General features: G+C 42.7%; 1 protein-coding gene across 1 annotated transcript; it reads right to left on the bottom strand.

Moving 5' to 3' along the window:
* Positions 1-1,609: 1,609 nt before the first annotated feature.
* Positions 1,610-10,322, bottom strand: C9H16orf78 (chromosome 9 C16orf78 homolog). Its single transcript, XM_026675963.2, has 5 exons — positions 10,224-10,322; positions 7,037-7,180; positions 4,092-4,248; positions 2,516-2,909; positions 1,610-1,757 (listed from the first exon to the last, which is right to left on the bottom strand). Exons 1-5 carry the CDS (start codon positions 10,320-10,322, stop codon positions 1,610-1,612), a joined length of 942 nt encoding a protein of 313 aa, XP_026531748.2.
* Between the last annotated feature and the right edge of the window lie 7,651 nt (positions 10,323-17,973).

Genomic DNA, 17,973 nt, shown 5'->3' on the forward strand with positions numbered 1-17,973 from the left:
CACATTCTCTTCTTTTGCCTTTACATTCCAGAGAGCTCAGGAGAACTATCTAAGATGTCCCAAAGATGCTTTTCTAAGAGGCAATGGACATTCTCGATTTTCTTTGAAGATGTTTCACTTCTGATCCAACAAGCTTCTTCAGCTCTGAAGAAGCTTTGAAGCATAAGTGCACCAACGTGCCTACCGTCCCTGTCCTATTGTTTCTTTTATTTTTCTTATATGTATCCATGTATTCATAACTATGTTTTTACTTATACCTATTATCTTATAAGCAATTGACAAACCAAATAAAATAAAATAAATAAATAAAACTCTACTTATAAAGTCATTTGTCTACAGAAGTTGACTAGATTGGAAAACAAAATGTTGGTGGGAGGATTGTGCTTGGAGGATGGCCTGTTAAGGTCACTTCCCTCGGAAAAGGCATTTTCTGATATGGTCAATCATATTCCATCAGCACCTTCATGCTCACCCTCACGATTGTGCTTTCATTTGTCTTCATTCCCTGGAAAAATTATCCAGCAATTTATCCTTTGAAAGGAATAGTGTCCTGACAGTCTCCAGATGCATCTTAATTGCGATTCCTAAAATTCCAAGATAAAAAGACTTGACTATATGGGCAAAAAATTCTGAGAATTGTGGTTCCCAAACTATTTGAAGCACAACAGGTTGTAGATCCTCAGTTTTCTAGAATGTGAATGACCAACTGGCAACAACCTTAATGAAAAGAAATGCCCTGATGTCTAGTGTTTTGAAGGAAACCTGAGAAATCACAAAAATGTCAATTTCTTGGCTTAACACGATGTATTTCAGAGATTTTAGCCCTCTTGGTATCCTCTCCAGGGGTGGGGTTCAAAAATTTTAGCAACGGGTTCTCTGCCCGGTTGATGGCTGGGCGTGGTCATGGTGGGTGTGGCCTAGTTGGCCTCCTACACCATGGGGGGGTGTTTTTTGCCCTCCCTGGGCTCCGGAGGCTTTCCTCAAGCCTCTGGGTGGGCGAAAACAGCTTTCCCAGACTCCGGAGGCTCTTTGGAAACCAGAAACAGGCCATTTCCAGCCTTCCTGAACTTCTGGGAGACCCAATTTTTGCCCTCCCTGAGTGACCTACACTTACCTGCACCCAAAATAGGTGGTGTGGGGACTCCTGGGAGGGGTGGGCTGGGGTGGGCGGTGTCAGCCAGCAGTGAGATTTGGAGGTTCCCCAAACTGCACAGAATCTTAGCTAGGGGCTCTCCTGAACCCCTGCGAACCCCCAGCAGCCCAGCCCTGATCCTCTCCTCTTGTCTCGTCTTCCCTCCCCATCCCTGTTTTCTTTTTTCTTTTCCCTCTCTCCTCTCCTTGCCTCACTTCTCCCGGCTTCCAGAGGACAAAAACTAATATCAGGAAACAATTTCAGTTGCTTACAATTTTACTGACAATAAGTGTTGGCTTTGTTTTTTGTTTTAAACCATCGCATCATTCATCCTTTCTCAAAAAGTCTGTAGTTCTTGGTTTTTCATTTCGATCGAGAAATTGGTTTGTTCGTTTCCAGGTAGATGCAGGCCGAAAAGTCTCACTTTCCAAGCAACACAAAATCTAAAGGCAACCAAGTTCGGAGCAGAAATACAATCTACCGAGCTCGCTGGGTGTTTGGTGAGAGTACGGAGCTGGCATCAATTTCAGATTCTTTCATATGGGGGTGCAAATCTATGTAAATCCCAGATTCCTTACACAGCTCCAGTAGTGTCTCAATATTGCTCTGAGACAAACGAAGATACCTGTGCAAAGAAAATAAAAAGGAGATGTGTGTAATGCACTTGATCACAGTTATTTAATTTCTTGAACTTAATTATAACTTAATCATAAGGTTTTTTCCCAAACGCCATCATTCTGCTAAACAAATAATTCCCTCAACACTGTTCAACTATTTACAAAATCTGCACTACTATCACTATTAACCTTCTCATCACTTCTTATCACCCATCCCCTCCCCCTTGTGACTATATAACTGTAACTTTGTCGCTTGTATCTTTACGATTTATATTGACTGTTTTCTAGTATGATTTGATTGCTTATTGTACCCTATGACTATAATTAAGCGTTGTACCTGATGATTCTTGACTCTTGACGAATGTATTTTTTTCTTTTATGTATGCTGAGAGCATTTGCACCAAGACAAATTCTTTGTGTGTCTAATCACACTTGGCCAATAAAGAATTCCATCTATCTATCTATAACAAAGAATCAACTACAGAGACCTAATATGGAGAGATACAGAACTGAAGATACCACAGAAAATAGAGGTCCAGGATGTACATGCCAATAGTTTTCTACATTTGGTTGGCTACAGAAGGACTGCAACTCCAAATTTGCTGAAACATAGAATAAAATGGAAAAAAACAGAGTCCTGCAAATAGCCCCATGGGGATAATTGAATGCTCGGGGACCATGAAGTACTGAGGTTTTGCTGAGACGGAGACAAGGTAGACGACAAAAATGAGAATGGGGGAATGAAACTAGGACGAAGTTTGCTGACCTGCAGCTCAAAATTTCTTCAGGTTTAATCTCAGGCAACGACTGTGGAATTTTGAAGTTCTCGTCTTCTCTGTCTTTGTCCAACATGTTTCTGAGCTTCTTCTGCAAGGTATTGAACCCAGTGCTGGGATTCTGAAAGAAGGGAGATGAAATCGAGAGCTTCTCTTTTTTGGTAAGCAGGCGTTGCAAGGAAGGGAACAAGGCCACTGCCTCTTGGAGAGAGATGGTGCTTTCTAAATCCGATGGCTTCCTGCTGCTGGTCTTGCGAATCTCCTTGTTGGGCGAGGCTGAGCCGGGGATGCTCTTTCGTGGAGCGTTTGCATTTCGGGCTGAAAGGGTCTGAGTAGGCAAATCCATTCCACTGAAGGGTGTGGGATTGTTGGTATGTTTCCGGTCTGTGGGAAAAAGAAATATCAAGAATGTTATGCTTGGGAAAAGAGCTATTCACCAGGAATTCACCTTCCTTAGAGAAGAAGGGTCATCCTCCAACTTCTATGACCATGACTGATAGTGCTGGTAGAGCACCTGGGGTGTAGAAGGGCCCAGAAGAGATTATAGTACCTGAGACTTCTCAGAAAACAACAACTGAATGAAAAACTCTTGGTGACCTTATATTGCTGCACCATAGAGAGTATCTTAACTTTCTGCACCTGTGTATGGTTTGCCAATTGCAGAGGGGCAGATAGGACAGCACTCCAGAGGGTGAACGTCATTGCCCAGAAGATCATGGGTTGCCCTCTCCCCTCTTTGGAAGAGCTTTATAGCTCCCGCTGCCTTAAGAAAGTTCACAACATTCTCAAAGATCCATCTCATCCTGGGCACCCAACTATTACCATCTGGTAGATGGTACCAAATAATAAAAACAAGGACAAATAGGCCGAAAAACAGCTTTTATCCAAGGGCGGCAGCCCTGTTGAATTCAACTAGATAGTGCAGTGTTGATGCAGTGCCGGGGATTTTCAATTCAATGTGTGGAGTGTGAAGGATGTGTATTTGTGTTTATTTTCATGGTCATGATATGCACTGAAGATGGTGTTTGATTTCATTGTACGAGGTGCAACGTCAATAAACTAAACTAGTCAAGGAGTTGCGTCTAGCAACATTTGCAAGGTATCAAGTATACACCACCTGGGAATTGCTCTACAATATAGGGGTTTGTACAGTAGAGTTTTCAAGAGCTGCTTTTCTTCATTATGGAGAACTTTACTAGGATGTATGCACCAGCGGGATCCTACCTGTTCCACTACCGTTTTGGTGATTGCGCGTGCGTGCAGCTTTCTACACACCAGCTGAGGCCTGCCGCACCAAAGTGCAGGGGCACGTGGGAGAGCCAATCTTGTGATTTTCTCTTTTTTCTTTTCTCAGCTGATGTGGAAGGCTTTTTTTCCCTCCTCTCAGCTAATCCTCAGAGGCTTTTTTTACTACTGGTTCGGATGAAGTGGGCCGAACCGGTAGCATACCACCACTGGATGTATGGTAGTAGGGTACTGTACTGCCATACAGTATTTTATCCGAGTTACATCCTTGAATTTCTGGTTGTGAGCCTTCTAGTTGGGAAAAATCTGGCCATTTCCTACCATAGATGCGTCTTTTGGTTGGTAGTCGTAGAAAGCTCACAAAGTTGGACAGATGATCCCCAAACTGGCTCCAAGGGATGTCCACTGAGTGTTTCGCAGAGATGGGATGGGTGTCTGTTATAGTTTGATCTTGGCTGGACCCGGGATAATTGGAAGTCTTGAAAAGAGGGAAGGAATACGATGCTGTTACTGATGTCCTAGGTTCATCTCTCTCTATTAGACTTGTAGCCCACTCCAAAAAGATGCTTGCTTTGTATGCACACCTTATTATTATTATTATTTTTATTACTTGATACATTGTAGATCCCTTCCTCTTCTGAAACACCTTAGGGAATTTATGATAAAAATAGCAAGATAACATACATAATAAAAACAATACTTCAAAACCCAGGTTCATCTCGACAATTGACAATTGTCAATGAGACAATCCTAGACCAGGCCAAGTCCAAAAATGTCAGGGAATTTCTAGAAGCCTGGCACTCTGACAAATCAGTTGTCAATAGACACATAGACATTAACAAGATCTATAGACTATGCAAAAGAGACAATCAACCAGCCCAAAGGAGAACAAAAAGATTCCAGCATGTCTCTACCAGTAATCAGAGCCCAGACAGACTAACATAGATTAACTCCAAGGTTAACTTCAGATCAGTAAACAAGTAAGCAGTACCCCAAATGAGAAACTGCCAAAGAGCCATCAGTAAACAGCCCAACCAAAAAATCCCTAAAACTGCCCCCACCCACAACAGACAGGCAAGACACCAGAATATAAACCAACAGCAAACAGCACTCCTTACTAGCACTGAGGATGTTACCTAGTTGGGTAATGAAATGTCGGCAAGAAAACAAGCAAGCTCAGAGGACACCCCTCCCAGGTTCAGCTTTCCATTACTATGAAAACCAATACAACATTATGCATTAAAAGCTGGGGATAGAGAGAAGAAAAAAAATCTTCCAATGTTCAACCAGAAAGACCTGGGCAAAGACTTATGGTTAATATAGATCACTGCAAAAATAAATCACGTAATATATTTTATTATCTGGCCCCAGTTCTTTTTTAAAAATGGATTGTTTGGCTTATCCTGAAAAGCAATTCACCAAGCAAGCCCAATTGATGCCATTCCTGTTCTCCTAAGTTGCTGATTAAAATAAAGGACATCATTTCCTGAGAATGACCATGATGGGACTTGTAGTTCAACACTTCTACAAAGCATGGGTCTCCGACCTTGGCAATTTTAAGGCTTGTGGACTTCAACTCCCAGAATTCCTCCTCCAGTCATGTTAGCTCTGGAATTCTAGGAATTGAAGTCCACAAGTCTTAAAGTTGCCAAGGTTGGAGACCTCTGCTACAAAGCACCTGGTTGGAGAAGATTCTTCTAGGGCAGGGCTCTCCAAACTTGGCAACTTTAAGACTTGTGGACTTCAACTCCCAGAATTCCTCAGCCAGTCTAGGAATTCTGGGAGTTGAAATACACAAGTCTTAAAGTTGCTAAGTTTGGAAGCCACTGTTCGAGGGGTTTTTGGTTGACTCTTTCAGGAAGCAGACCCCTGGCCCAGATAGTACTTGTGGTTATGACTGAACCAGGCAATTTGCAGATGTTGGCAGAAAATTTAAGAGCTCTGTAATTCTTATTACAATGCATTTGAAGTGGTGTCCTCATGGCCTATCTCCACCTGCATTCCAATGGAGACATGATTTTCCTTTTCATAGGCAGCTGGGCATTCAACCTACTTCTTCTTTAAGAAAGAAGCACTTCTTTCTCCCTTAAAAAAAAAGCCCATTCACGAGGGAAAATGAGAGACAGATGGCAAGCACAGACAAATGTTCCCCAAGAGATGATAATCTGCTACTTAAGGAAAATACGATCTAAGGGACTTAAGGAGCAGTCGTGATCTCTCTCTCTTCTTAAAAAAAAATTCAAAGGAAGATGATGGATTTGCAGAATTTTGGGAATCGGTGGGCAGTAATTATTTCCAAAAGGAAAATAATGTTTGGGCAGAAGGTAAAGAACCGATTGGAAAAGGCTGGTTTTAACCGATGCATTTTTTTTTAACACCATGCTACATTTTAATGCAAACCAAAACAGGAGGATGCTGACAGATGAAAAGCACAGAGGCATATCAAAGGTGCGCACATCTTTTGTCACCCCTTTAATTTTAAGGTTCCATTTACCTGGGGGATTATAGGTTTTTTTTAATATCACATTTCTACAGCCTAGGCTAGGAGGCAAACATACGGTTATACACATCCCAACTTTTAGAAAGGAAGAAGAAGCAAAGAGAGTATGAACTGAGGCTTGATAGCTTTCCAGAAGGAGAGTTTTTTGGAAGCTACCTGCCCTCTGGGGTGGTGGTGGTAAAGACATATTCCAGCTTGGAGTCCGTTCAGGGAAGGAAACATCTGTGGTCAAACTCCAGTTCCATAACTGCCATTTCCCAAGGGAACGTGGACAGTCTGGTGAGATTCTTGTAATATAGGCAATCAGCAATAAAGTACTTGGATCTATTCACTGAGTGGTTTTGGTTGTTCACGCACGACACATGAGGATTTATTTCCCACTATATACATTGAATACGAAGAAGGGAGAGAGTTGTGTTACCCCAGTGAAAATTCTGCATTGCTCCCATTCAGCAAGCGACCATCTGACATTGTCCCAAAGGTTCTTTTTCAAAGGAAACTTGACTTTGTTTTTCCTTGAAGACATTTCGCTTCTCATCCAAGGAGTTTCTTCAGTTCTTGGATGAGAAGTGAAGCATCTTCAAGGAAAAACGAAGTCCAGTTGTCTTTGAAAAAGAACCTTTGGAACAACCATGACCTGGATGATTGAGAATCTCCATAGACATCTGACATTGTATCTCTCACACTTTCAAGGGGCCATGGTACCAAACACTCTTTGGCAAGTTTCTTCTCTCTTGTTGGTGTAATTTCCAAGGTGTATCAGTACCTTATAATACACTGCTTTATAGGCAGAGGTAGGGGAGAGGGATGCTTGATTCCTAAGCCACCTTTTCACTTTCCTTTCCTCTTGCAGCAAGAGGCTTTCATTCATCATCTTCATGGAATCCAGTGATCGTCTAATCTTCTTCAGCTGAAGGATCAGGATGGAAAGTTGGTTAATCTGGGTTTCCACTCACTTCACAACATAAATAAACTCCTGGAAATATTCATAAAGGACAACCAAGATGTGAAGAATGGAATCTTTTTATCAGGAAATTGCCTCTTCCAACTTTAGTATGCAAAAAAGTTGCAAAGTGTGCAGAAAGTTTGGAAAAACAATGAAATATCTATAGTGAAAGACTGGATTATAAATTTCACCAAACTTGTAGAAGTGCTAAAGCTGACCGGTTTGATTGGAGGGGGAAAAAAAGACAAAGATTTTTGTTTCAAAAGATCCAAAGCTTTATATGGACTTTTTGTTGAAAGAAAAAAAAAAAAAAAGAATTGATGAGGTTTCAGGGATTAACAAGGGAATGAAGAAGATGGGAAAAAGAATAAGAGAATTACTCAATAGATAGAAGAGCGGAAGGCTTAATTGTATCAATTTTTCAATTTCCTTCCTTTTTCTACTTTTTGTTTGTTTTATATACTTTTACCGTGTTTCTCACATAATAAGGCCGGGCCTTATTTTTTTGACCCCAAAAAACGGCTAGACGTCTTTTCGGGGGTGACTTAATCTCTCCCCCCTTGCATCCTCGGGTGGGTGGGCGGGCGGCGACAGCTTGGATATTCGGGAGACCTTCGGGTTCGGGCCACCGTTGCTTTCCCTTCTCCCTTGCTGCCGCGGCGTTTGGCGCAGCCACGTGCGGCCAGTCAGGGCTCCTCCCTGCAACCGGAGCCCTGAGGAGACACTGGCTTCAGGCGCTCCCGTCTTCCCTTTGCTTTGAAGGTAACGCGAATTATTTTACAAGCCTCCCCTGCCCGAGAGGGCAGCCCACCCCACGTGGGGAGGCTAATCTCCGGGGCCTCTTCCGTTCCTCCCGACCTCCCTATGCTGCGCGCCTCTGACGCGCCGCTCCCTTCAGCCCAGCGAGCTCTTTCACCTCAAAGAAAGGCCAGGCGGACGGCTGCAGAGCAGCAGCAGCGGGTCTGAGCCGCCGCAGCGGAACAGCCACCACCCATAGCCCGACGCGGGGAGAACGAGCGAGGTTAGCGCCCGCCAGCCCGGGTGAGATTTGGGAACGAGAGGCAGGAGGAGGCACGCACACACCGCGCTGCTCACTTTCCCAGCTTTGCCCAGCCCTTACGGCTCTGGCGTGGCCCTGGCGGGCAGCGAGTGCCTCCCGCCGGACCCTCCGCTCATCCTGCCAGGGCCGCGCCAGAGCCGTAAGAGCTGGGCAAAGCTGGGAAAGTGAGCCGCGGGTGTGTGCGTGCCTCCTCCTGCCCCTCGTTCCCAAATCTTGCCCGGGCTGGCGGGCGCTAACCTCGCTCGCTCTCCCGCGCCGGGCTACGGGTGGTGGCTGTTTCCGCTGCGAGCGGCTCAGACCCGCTGCTGCTGCTCTGCAGCCGCCCGCCTGGCCTTTCTTTGAGGTGGAAGAGCTCGCTGGGCTGAAGGGAGCGGGCGCATCAGAGGCGCAGCGAGGGAGGTCGGGAAGGAACGGAAGAGGCCCCGGGAGATTAGCCTCCCCACGTGGGCTGGGCTGCCCTCTCGGCAGGGGAGGCTTTGTAAAATAATTCGCGTTACCTTCAAAGCAAAGGGAAGACGGGAGCGCCTGAAGCGAAAGTGTCTCCTCAGGGCTCCAGTTGCAGGGAGGAGCCCTGACTGGCCGCACGTGGCTGCGCCAAATGCCGCGGCAGCAAGGGAGAAGGGGCAGCAAGGGAGAAGGGAGAAGCAACGGTGGAAGGTCTCCGATATGAAGTGCCCCACCAACGCAGGCAGCACCATATCCGGGCATGCAACAAAAGTACTTACTAACGGCAAGCCCCCGCTCTCCCCCATTTCGCATGTTTAATATGGGGCTTAATTTGGGGGAGGGGCTTAATTTGATTTTATGCCAATAAAACATGGTGGGGCTTCCTATTGGTGGAGGCCGTATTGTTGGAGAAACACGGTACTAGATAGATAGATAGATAGATAGATAGATAGATAGATAGATAGATAGATAGATAGATATAAAGAAATAGAGATAGGTAGCAATAGATAGAGATATCTATCTCTGTCTCTTGATATATATGTATATGTATGTATATGTGTGTATGTGTATATGTATGTATACATATACACAATACAGAAGCCTGATGATGGCAGATGAGATTCTGCTGAAATGTTACTACAACTTTAAAAGCACAACTATAATGACGTGGGAAAATACCCGAATAAAGCTGAATACCATTCATGTATACATATATGTATACATATACATATACAGGTTGACTCAGCCTTCCATCCTTCCAAAGTGGGTAAAATGAGGACCCAGATTGTTGGGAGCAAAATGCTGACTATGTAAACCACTTAGAGAGGGCTGTAAAGCACTGTGAAGCGGTATATAAGTCTAAGTGCTAGTGCTATTAAGATGGTGGGGGTTTTTTTAATGGCTTTTTAAGAAATAGCATGATGGTTTCCAAGCTCCTGTTACTTTTTCCAGCCATGGAAGTATTGATATAATTTAAGGACATACTTTTAGCAAGAGAATTTCTTTTTAAAATTCACCTGCTTCCAAATCTAATGACACAGAGAAGAAAGGGTCTCTCAAAGAGGATTGCAAAACCTTGCATGCAGATTTGGAAGTTAGCTTGTACCATTCCTAAAACATCTGCATTGGTGACAGGAAGGACATCTGGCCAATAAACACCCAGCTCTATTCAGCTGCCCAGACTCCATCGCGCAAGGGATTATGGGGTTTCTAAAAGAAGATGATTCCTGAAACACCACTAATGTAGGGTAAGGAACAAACCCTGATCCTCCCCTTATGTGGAATAGCCTCCTCCAGCGTTCCTTCTTAACTACCTGCCTCTTTCTTCTCACTGCTATTGGACTTGCATTTTTCTTCCCAGGCTTAGTATGTTGATTTCTATTCCAGGCCCCATTGGACTTCAGCCATCTCCTCCTCTTTCAAGAAAAAAACAGACTTTCGCCTCCAACCAGCTGGTGGCAAAAAGCAAATGCAGATTACAATGGATTTCACGCCATATACCTGAAATATCTCCCTATCATTGGATACTCTTAAAGCTTTTGCTCTTTTGTTATCGAGCCAATTCACAGGCCCTATTGGTGCCCAGTTCCTTTCAGTCATGGTTCTGGCTTTGCAGGAGGAAAAACTGCAGCTGTGGAGTCATGCCAAACGCGCGTGGCTAGCAGAGAAGTAGCTTGCAGTATGAAATCTGCATCATTTAGCTAATGGTACCCGTTCCTGCTGAAACCATTAGCTGACCTTCACAAGTCCTCACTAAAGAACTGTGATGCAATAATCTGTGTTCTTGCCCATCTCCTAGGAGGGTTGTCTTGGCAACCAACCTGAAAACAGGACTGTGGCATTTATTACTAGAGGATTCAGCCAAGATAAATAACCAATCTTTGTGTGATGACCCTGGGTGTGGCACAAAGGCAACACACTCAGATAATCAGTAGGCATCCCCTTATTAGCTCCAACTTTGCCCCCAATGTCCTGGTTACCTTCTGGGCTGGAGAAAAACTCTCCCAGGAACAGCCTTTGGATGCAGAGAATCAAATCCAAAATGTGGTCAACAAAAACTGTAACTATAAGTCCAATCAAGGCAAGATGGGGTAATTAGTCCAGCAGGGCAAGAGAAGGAATTCCAGATGTGAAGGAATGGAAGTAAATCAATCCAGTTGGGAGGATTCCAGGAACACAGATAACGGAAGTCAACACAAGATAAACTCACATTTGTTCCCAGCAGACGCTACATTCAGCTTGCATCTCTTTTAAACTTTCATTCCCAGCTGTGGCTAATGAAGGGATTCAGGGCCCTTTCCTCCCCCATAAGCCATGCAACCCACATTGCTCTCTTCCTTCATCCCTAGGACAAAAGGATGTTGGCTATGTTGATTCTCATAAATATTTCTCCATGTGCTTCAGGTGGCTTCTGTGACTGTTCAAAATGTTTGAAATGAAAAACTTCTAGGGAGAAGTTTGCTCATGATGTATTCCTTCCTCATTGGGCAAGGTTGCCTCTTCCAATGAGGAAGATGAAAAGCCAAGGGGGTTCTGGACCACCAGGGAGATAAGTCAGGGAGACAATTAACTATGATGGACACCAGGAAAGGACAAAGCAACTTATATCATTGCAGGACCTTCCAATGGAGTACAGCAATTCCCCATTTGCTTGCAAAGAATTTCACTTTTCATATTTTCCCTCCTCAATGTCTTTTCTATTGAACTGGAAATTCTTTTCCTTTAAAAAAATGGAGAAACAGAGCTTTGGCCCAGTTTTATTTTGGGAGGGTACCACCAACCCTGTTTTTTTTCCCCTGTCAATTCTGAGCATCCAGTAGAAGACTTTGAAATCCTAAACGACGTGACCGTTCAGTGGCCTCGGACGGTGAGCTTCAACACACGCCTTTCGGTGACACAAAGACCATCACGGAGGAACATTACTTGAACTCTGTAGCGATGGATCTTGAATGGGGAAGGATGTTACCATTTTCAGAGGGATGTTAAATTAAATCCATAAATCTTAGGAAATGGGAGAAAAAATCATTCACCCATAAACATTCCTCAAAAGGGAAGATGGAACTGAGAATTTAAAAAAAAAAAGTTCAGATCGACTCATCTAAGCCTCCAAGGGGTTTTTAGACATCTTAATAGCTTGATGAAAGAAGGTCACAGGAAGAGATTGGTTTCCACTGGGAACTGGAGCTATCAGCGGTATTGGACCCCTGTTAGAAATATTGGACAGGGAAGCTAACTAATGGTTGAACATTAAGGGTTGGGCAGAAGACTTAGATCCCTCATCGCCACCATCTTGTTCTTAAAGGATTATATGATTAGGTAGGTACGTACCCCTGGGAGCAGGAGACAAACATTTGGAGCTAAATGACTTGCTAATCATTTTGTTCCAGGGACTGGGCCTTCCTACCCTATTTAACCATAAAAGGACTTTTGTCCACAAAAGTTAAAAAGCCACAAGATTTCATGGTGCCTTTGGTTTTGCTGCAACTCATTGTCAAGATTCCCTTTCTGGACGTCCTTGTTGTTTAAATTACATGCCTTCTACCTTCTCCTATTGGAATCTTATGATTATATTACTTTGTTTCTTGTATGTACACTAAGAGCTTATGCACTGGAGACAAATTCCTTGTATGTCCAGTCATATTTGACAATAAAGAACTCATCTACTATTCTGTTCTGTTCTGTGCTGTGCTGTGTTGTGCTGTGCTGTGCTGTGCTGTGCTGTGCTGTGCTGTGCTGTGCTGTGCTGTGCTATGCCATGCCATGCCATGCCATGCCATGCCATGCCATGCCATGCCATTCTTTTCCATTCCACTCCACTCCACTCCAGTCCATTCCACTCTACTTCTACTCCATTCCGTTCCTTTTGGTCTTCCAGGCATACAATATAGAATAACAGAGCTGAAAGGGACTTTGGAGGTCTTCTAGTCCAACCCCCTGGGGTTGGCTCAGGAATCCTGGAAATTGAAGTCCACAGGTCATAAAGAGGTCATCGTTGCCCATCCCTGCTCTAGTCAGTGAAAGTGAGCTCAGCGTTGGGTGAAGCTGGAAACCAGCAAGGTGAAAAATGGCAGCTCTTCCTGATAAATTGAACTTTGAAGTCATGAGAATGCTCAGGAGCTGGATAGACTGGTATAGGGAAAAGGTTAGACAAAGGGAGAGGAAACTAACCCATGTTGGTTCCAGTTATCAAATGAATTCCACCTCCCCCAAAACTAGTGACAGTGGGCCTTGTTGTTTTCTTGACCACATAACGATTGCAACCGTACAGTTTTGTGGATTGTGAGATTTAAGCTCCACATTTTAAGTCACAAAAACTCGTTGCAAAACCTTACAGTGACTTTCTTCCAGCCTTATCCTGTAGGGCAGGGGTCCCCAACCACTGGGCTGCGGACCAGTATCGGTCCGTGGAACATTTCCTACTGGGCCGCTGGTTTGCTGGGCGCCGCCATCTTGTTTGACGAGAAAGTGCTTCCGGGTGAGCTTTTCCGGTTGGAAAGTGGCGTTTGGGTCCTGAAGAAATCCTCGTGCCTTAGTTTCATCGAAGGGGGGGGAGCTTCAAACGAAACTAAGGTGCAAGGATTCTTTCAGCACCCAAGGCAAGGCGAGCCGAGCGACCATCCCAAAGCCGTCCCGAAGCGAAGCCCATCGACAAAGGTACAAAGGAGGAGTTGAAGGTGGTGGGAGAAGCGGGAACGGCTGGCTGGCCGGTCGCTCGGCTTGCCTTGCCTTGTCATGCGTGCTGATGCCAGTACCGGGCTGTGGATCATTTTGTGATGCCGGTACCGGGCCACGGCACAAAAAAGGTTGGGGGCCACTGCTGTAGGGATTTTCTGAAACTACAACTCACCTAGGGGAAAGGGAACAATATGCACCATCATGAACTTTCTGCAGAAAGAGCAAGACAGAAATATATATCAAATTGTAGACACTTAAAATATTGAGATTCAAATGTTTCTTTTGGACAAGAGCTTTTTCTCTCATTAAGTCTAAAAGAGGAAAGGACAAAAATCCTGAATCCAGTCCTAAATCAAAACATCACCAGAGTCTACAAGCTTTTCCAGCTTACATATCATTGGTTTGTTTGTTTGTTTGTTTTTTGGCAAGGATTGAGGATGAACTATGGAAAATCCAAAAATTAGAAGAGTTGTTTAAGATGTAACTTTCACAGTTAAGAGTCAGTGTTAAAAAGGAATATTCAAATACTTGGAAGAAAAGAACTTAAAAGACATCAGAATCATCCAAGGATCTGCAGCAAATTTCCTCTTCTCTTAAAGTATTCCTTATCTCATTAGGGTTACATTCTTTTATCTCGCCCAGAGTTACACTATGGTAAGATGGGCCACCAATAAATTTGATCAATAAACAAACAAAAATAGAATCTTGGTCCCACTTCATTTGTGATGGCCCTGGAAATAAAGGAATATGATGCCCGATAGGTTCACCAACAGCAGACCAGGGTCACCTCAGAAAAACACCCATTGATCTGGAATGTTCTTTCTGTTTTTACGACCACTTGGCTGCTCATATTTCTAGGACCTTATAATTTAATTTAGAGAAAAAGGCCCTGCAGATTGCATCGGATCTCGGCTGGAAATTGAAGGCTATTTGTCACTCACAAACATCTAACTCAGCCAGAAGTAGAGCAAGCTCTCTGTACAACTCTCTAGTGTAGCCTTAAAACTGGTGGGGAATTGAAAGATTTATTTTGTAGACCTGAACTGATCAAAACCTGCCTATTGTGGTTAATTGTACAGGGGTTTTTGGAAGGTCTTATGAGGCCACTGGGAAACCAGAAGCTTTTTCACCAGCCTTTGAAATTCTGGCTGATTTCAGGGTCACGACAAATTCACATTTGTTTTCTAACCACCATGGAGAATTGATGTCCAAGTCATGAAAGCATGTGTAATATGCTAAAGTATAGTGATACCCTTGTACTTAACTGATTTGAAACTCATCAAATTTGGTACTCCATGCATTTTGCCATGAAAATTTTGACCCAGTACTCATCATTTGTTTGGTATTCAACGCACAAGCTAGAATTTTTTGATGTGAGCTGCTTTTCCTTATGTGGAAAATTTGTTTGGTACTCATCTTTTTTTGGTACTCATCACTCCTCCTGGAACCAATTAGTGATGAGTACCAAAGTACTACTGTTAGGATTTAGATACTTCTAGTCTATTTGCATATAAATATGGATTGGGTATTTCCTTGGCTACAGCTTTCAAATTTTATTGCGGATATAAACGAAATAGGATCCATGTATCATAGATAAGTATATAAGCCATGTTCTATGTGGAAGTTGTATTCCTTTATAAAATATTCCTTTATTGAATGTTTCTATGTGTTGATTAGAGTTCTATGATTTTCCATGCTGGTTGGGGAATTCTGGGAGTTGAAGGCCACAGTCTCAAAGTTGCCAAGGTTGGACCCCCTGACCCCCCTCATACCTTCACCTAAAAAGATTTCCAGAATTTTCTCCCTGAAGAATTATCTGGAAATTAATTTGCTTTATATGTAGACCTCAGATCAGATGGGATATTGGCTTCCTTCCTGGAATGAGAATTCAACATCTCAAGAAGCTGTGATTGGGTCTCTTTTGGTCATTTTCCATGTCTCCAAGAAGATATTACTTTTCTTGACAATTCAGTTCTTGCTCCAAAGAGGGATCTTCTTGATTCCTCTTTGTGTCCACAAGTAAGGTGTCCACCAGTGTCCACCAGTGTCTACCAGGTGTCCACCAGTAAGCTTCATTTCCCTAACTGCAATTTTTAAAAAATCTCTTTGTATGCAGAGAGGAAATAATGCATTGTTTCACAAAATATGTTTTGCTTATCAAGTTACAGAATATCAGTTATTCTATCTGTAGGGTTTGATAGCACTGAATTTGGGCATGCCAAATCCTCACTATTCTCACCGGTAACTATTCAGATAATTTCAGATTTTCTGCTTTTCCTCTTGGCAGTCCCATTCACTCTCCCTTTTAGCCAAACTTCCGGTTACTTCAACTTTCCCTTAAAAAAAAAATTAAAATACTCCCATGCTGTCCTGATGAACGGGATTGCACTGTTACCAGCATGCATTTTGCTAGCAAAACTTCAATTTACTTGGTCAGGGTCCTTTTGTGGCTTGGGCTTAAAGGCTGCAGTTGCCATAGTAACAAAAGTTAGTTACCTAAGTGACAGCGCTCTTCTAATGTTCCAGGAAACACCCTTGAACTTGGTTTATTGCAGCATCATTCACAGTGGACGGAACTGTAGATGGGAGCAATGTATATATTTTCATTATGTAACAAACCATTATTTTCCTCTATGAGAATGAGACCCCTTTGTGACTATCCATATCTATCTATCTATCATCTATCTATCTATCTATCTATCTATCTATCTATCTATCTATCTATTATCTATCTATCTATCTATCTATCTATCTATCTATCTATCTATCATCTATCTATCAATCTGTCTATATATCTAACATCTCTCTCTCTCTCTCTCTATCATCTATCACTATCCATTTTTCTATCTCTCTCCATCCATGCCTGCCTGCCTGCCTCTCTCTCTCTCATCATCTATCATCTGTCATCTATCTATTATCTATCTCTATCCACTTTTCTTTCTCTCTCCAACCATTTCTGTTTGTCTGTCTCTCTCTCTCTTTCATCTATGTATCATCTATCATCTGTCTGTCTATCTATCTATCTATCTATCTATCTATCTATCTATCTATCTATCTATCTATTGTCTATCATCTTATCTATCTTATCTTATCTTATCTTATCTTATCTTATCTTATCATCTTATCTTATCTTATCTTATCTTATCTTATCTTATCTATCCTATCTATCTATCGCCTATCATCTATTTATTTATCTATCTATCTATCTTATCTATCTTATCTATCTTATCTTATCTTATCTATCCTATCTATCTATCTATCTATCTATCTATCCATCCATCCATCCATCTATCTATCTATCTATCTATCTATCTATCTATCTATCTATCTATCTATCTATCCATCTATCCATCCATCCATCCATCCATCCATCCATCCATCCATCCATCCATCCATCCATCCATCCATCCATCTATCTATCTATCTATCTATCTATCTATCTATCTATCTATCTATCTATCTATCTATCTATCTATCTATCTATCTATCTATCTATCTATCTATCTATCTATCTATCTATCTATCTATCTATCTATCTATCTATCTATCTATCTATCTATCTATCTATCCATCCATCCATCCATCCATCCATCCATCTATCTATCTATCTATCTATCTATCTATCTATCTATCTATCTATCTATCTATCTATCTATCTATCTATCTATCTATCTATCTATCTATCTATCTATCTTAAAACATGAGTTTTCCACAATTGTTTTATTCCTGAACTGATGAAGCATCCCTGTGACATTCCGTAGTGATCTATTGCCTTGGGCTTCAGTCTCACAGAGGACATTCTAGCGATACTTACTGAGGTCCCTCCCTCTGAGGTTGAAGAGTGGAAACGATCTCAGAGGACAAATCTTACTTTTGAAAGTACCTCTATGATCCACCTCAGCCTCTAAGACCAATCTTTTCTGATTTCCCCTGGTTACTTCCAAAGGTTCAGAAGAAGATGATGATGTAAGATTTAGGACCCCCCTAAAGCCGAAAGGACCACAGCAGCTATTGGGCATATATTTCTTCTCCTTGGTTAAAATTAGTCTGGTCAAATAAGTGACTGAGATGGGGAAATCAAAGCTGAGGCTGCTTTGCTGGTCTCCTTTCTGTCCTGCTGGCAGAACTGTTGACAGTCACAATGGCACTCTGGATGTTGGAGGTCTCCTCTCAATCTCTCATATTGATCCGATTGCCCCGATTGTTTCATTTCAATATGCCCAGCTGAAATTACACTACTACAGGAGCCATAAGTGCTATGGGTGGGATGGGGGAGGAAGAGACCAGTTATTTGGGGTGAGGGTGGGTTGATATTTTTGAAAATGTCTTGGGAGGTCTAATTGAGGTTTCTCAATTAGTTTACAGCCTGTGATGGAGCAGGCACAAATAATTGGAGGTTGATGCAATGTCTGGGTTGTGCAGGCATTGGAACATTCAGCATCCAATGTGAACTCCAGGAACAGATGCCCAACCAGAGCTGGCAGTTAATTAAAAGCACCATGTACTTAAATGATTAACTAATCACAGCATGGTGGCATTCAACAGAAAACCTTCTCTGTTGGAACTGGTAGAAAGA

The sequence above is a fragment of the Notechis scutatus genome, chromosome 9 (assembly GCF_049901735.1).
Source record: "Notechis scutatus isolate UNSWTSFEM ecotype Mainland chromosome 9, rNotScu1.2, whole genome shotgun sequence".
Taxonomy (NCBI): domain Eukaryota; kingdom Metazoa; phylum Chordata; class Lepidosauria; order Squamata; family Elapidae; genus Notechis; species Notechis scutatus.

What these genes read in the sequence shown, in the direction of transcription:
- C9H16orf78 (XM_026675963.2), bottom strand. Translation starts at nt 10,322, where the DNA reads ATGACTGAAAGGAACTGGGCACCAATAGGGCCTGTGAATTGGCTCGAT. An exon ending in ATGATAGGGAGATATTTCAG is followed by an intron (nt 7,181 to 10,223) that starts GTATATGGCGTG and finishes CTGATCCTTCAG; the next exon opens with CTGAAGAAGATTAGACGATC. An exon ending in AACCAAAAGACGCATCTATG is followed by an intron (nt 2,910 to 4,091) that starts GTAGGAAATGGC and finishes TTTTTCCCACAG; the next exon opens with ACCGGAAACATACCAACAAT.